The 1696-nt window shown below is 62.8% G+C and overlaps 1 protein-coding gene across 1 annotated transcript in view; it reads right to left on the minus strand.

Annotated features, from left to right (window-relative positions):
• Positions 1 to 6: 6 nt before the first annotated feature.
• Positions 7 to 1696, minus strand: part of LRP1 (low density lipoprotein receptor-related protein 1) — a 77792-nt gene continuing 76102 nt past the window's right edge. Inside the window, 4 exon segments of the mRNA XM_009334169.1 lie at positions 7 to 374; positions 741 to 885; positions 1067 to 1154; positions 1425 to 1489. Of these exon segments, the coding sequence (XP_009332444.1) occupies positions 234 to 374; positions 741 to 885; positions 1067 to 1154; positions 1425 to 1489 (439 nt within the window). The 3' untranslated portion in view covers positions 7 to 233.

Consider the following 1696-nt stretch of genomic DNA (forward strand, 5'->3'; position numbering starts at 1 on the left):
ATGTAAAGAGATTTAAAATAAACCAAAGCCGGATCTGGCAATGAGAGGCGCTGAGGCCTGGTACCGGGGAATATACAGGTAATAATACTGCTCACATAGAAAAGTAATAATCCTTCATTTGTACATTTATACAGTGGCTCTTGGCTCCCCCAGCCCCCGCCCGCCTCCTGCAATGGGTGTCTGTGCCAGGCCTGGGCGCTGTGGCCCAGTGGCCCTTCGCCCCCATCCTGCCCCTATGCCAGGGGGTCTGCCAGGTCATCATCCACACCCCTTGACAGCAGCTCCCGCTTCTCGTCCGTGCTAGCCAGCGAGTTGCGGCTGTTGTGGGCGCCCATGTACAGCGTGGCGTAGACGGGGTTGGTGAAGTTGGTGGGCTGTGGAGAGGGAGGAGCAGGTGGGAGGGGGCATGGACACCTCGCTCCCCAGCAGAGCGGTCCCCAGAGGCATCCCTTGCCCTGGGGTGCCTTGGCAAGAGCCCGCACCAGCCATGACCTCCTCCTGGTACAGCACCACTGACCCTGCAGCTGCTGCCATCCCTCCCCACAGCATCCACCCCCAAAGCCTTTGCAGCTCCTTTGAGCCCCCCAGCCTCCTCTGCATAGAGAGCAGCCCCAGGGACCCCCAACACTGCTGCAGCAATGTGCCCCTCACCTCAGCATGCGCCCCCTCTGCATCCCTTGCTTTGGGCTGGACCCTGTGCAGCCGATGGCCCTTTGTGCCACAGTGGCTGCGCTCCTCACCTTGTCAGGGTCCAGGGCAAAGTCCGCGTCCAGCAGCTCCCCCACGTCATCGTCAGGCTCCCCCTCGTACATTTTGTAGGTGGGGTTCCCGATCTCCACGTTCATGGCACCATTTGTCATCCGCTGGTGCTGGAAGCCCTTGGCGCTGGGGAAGGTGTGAGACAGGGGGTCAGTGCCTGCAACACTGAGTGCAGCGAACAGGGCCTCCACCCCACCAGCGGACCTCTTTGTTTGTCCTGCACAATCGAGGCTTTCAAGCCCTGCAAGGAGGGTTTCTGTCCTGGCTGGGTAACGCTCCCTCCTGGCCCCCAACAGCCTGGACTCACCCTTTAATCCTCCACTTGTACCAGACAAAAGCCACCACGGTGAGGAGGATGAGCAGCAGCAGGATGGGGATGACAATGGAGGCTGTTCCTACGGGACGAGAGGTGCAGGTACAGTCAGAGCATGCGCGGGGGCTGGTGCCCGACCGCCCCGAGCCCCAGGCAGCAGCTGGTCCAGCAGCCTGGGCTGGCCCTGCCTTGCAGGAAAGGACCTGCCCCCTCTCCACATGAGAACGGGGTTCAGGAGTTGCACTGGGGCACTGGGCAACCCTGGCTTCACAGGCAAAGATGAGCCCCTGACACCCCTGGTTTGGTGTCAGGCCTTGCGGTGTCCCCCGGGGCAGGACTGCCCCATACGTACGGTTGCTCTGCTGCTCGCTGACGATGAAGTCCTCACAGCGCATCCCTGTCATCCCTGCTGGGCACCTGAGAGTGCAGGGAGAGCACCAGGGTTAGCAGGGGCAGGACAGCATGCAGGGAGGGGGAGGGAGAGGTGGGGCACAGACCTGGGGGTTGGGGAGGCACACAGATTGGGGTCTGTCAGTCATGTGCTCCCTCTGCTTGGGGGGGCAAGTAGCCCACCCATAGCCCCCCCCCGCCCCCCCCCCCCCCCCCGCCCTGCTTCCCGGCCCC

Source organism: Pygoscelis adeliae, unplaced genomic scaffold (assembly GCF_000699105.1).
Source record: "Pygoscelis adeliae isolate BGI_AS28 unplaced genomic scaffold, ASM69910v1 Scaffold591, whole genome shotgun sequence".
NCBI lineage: Eukaryota > Metazoa > Chordata > Aves > Sphenisciformes > Spheniscidae > Pygoscelis > Pygoscelis adeliae.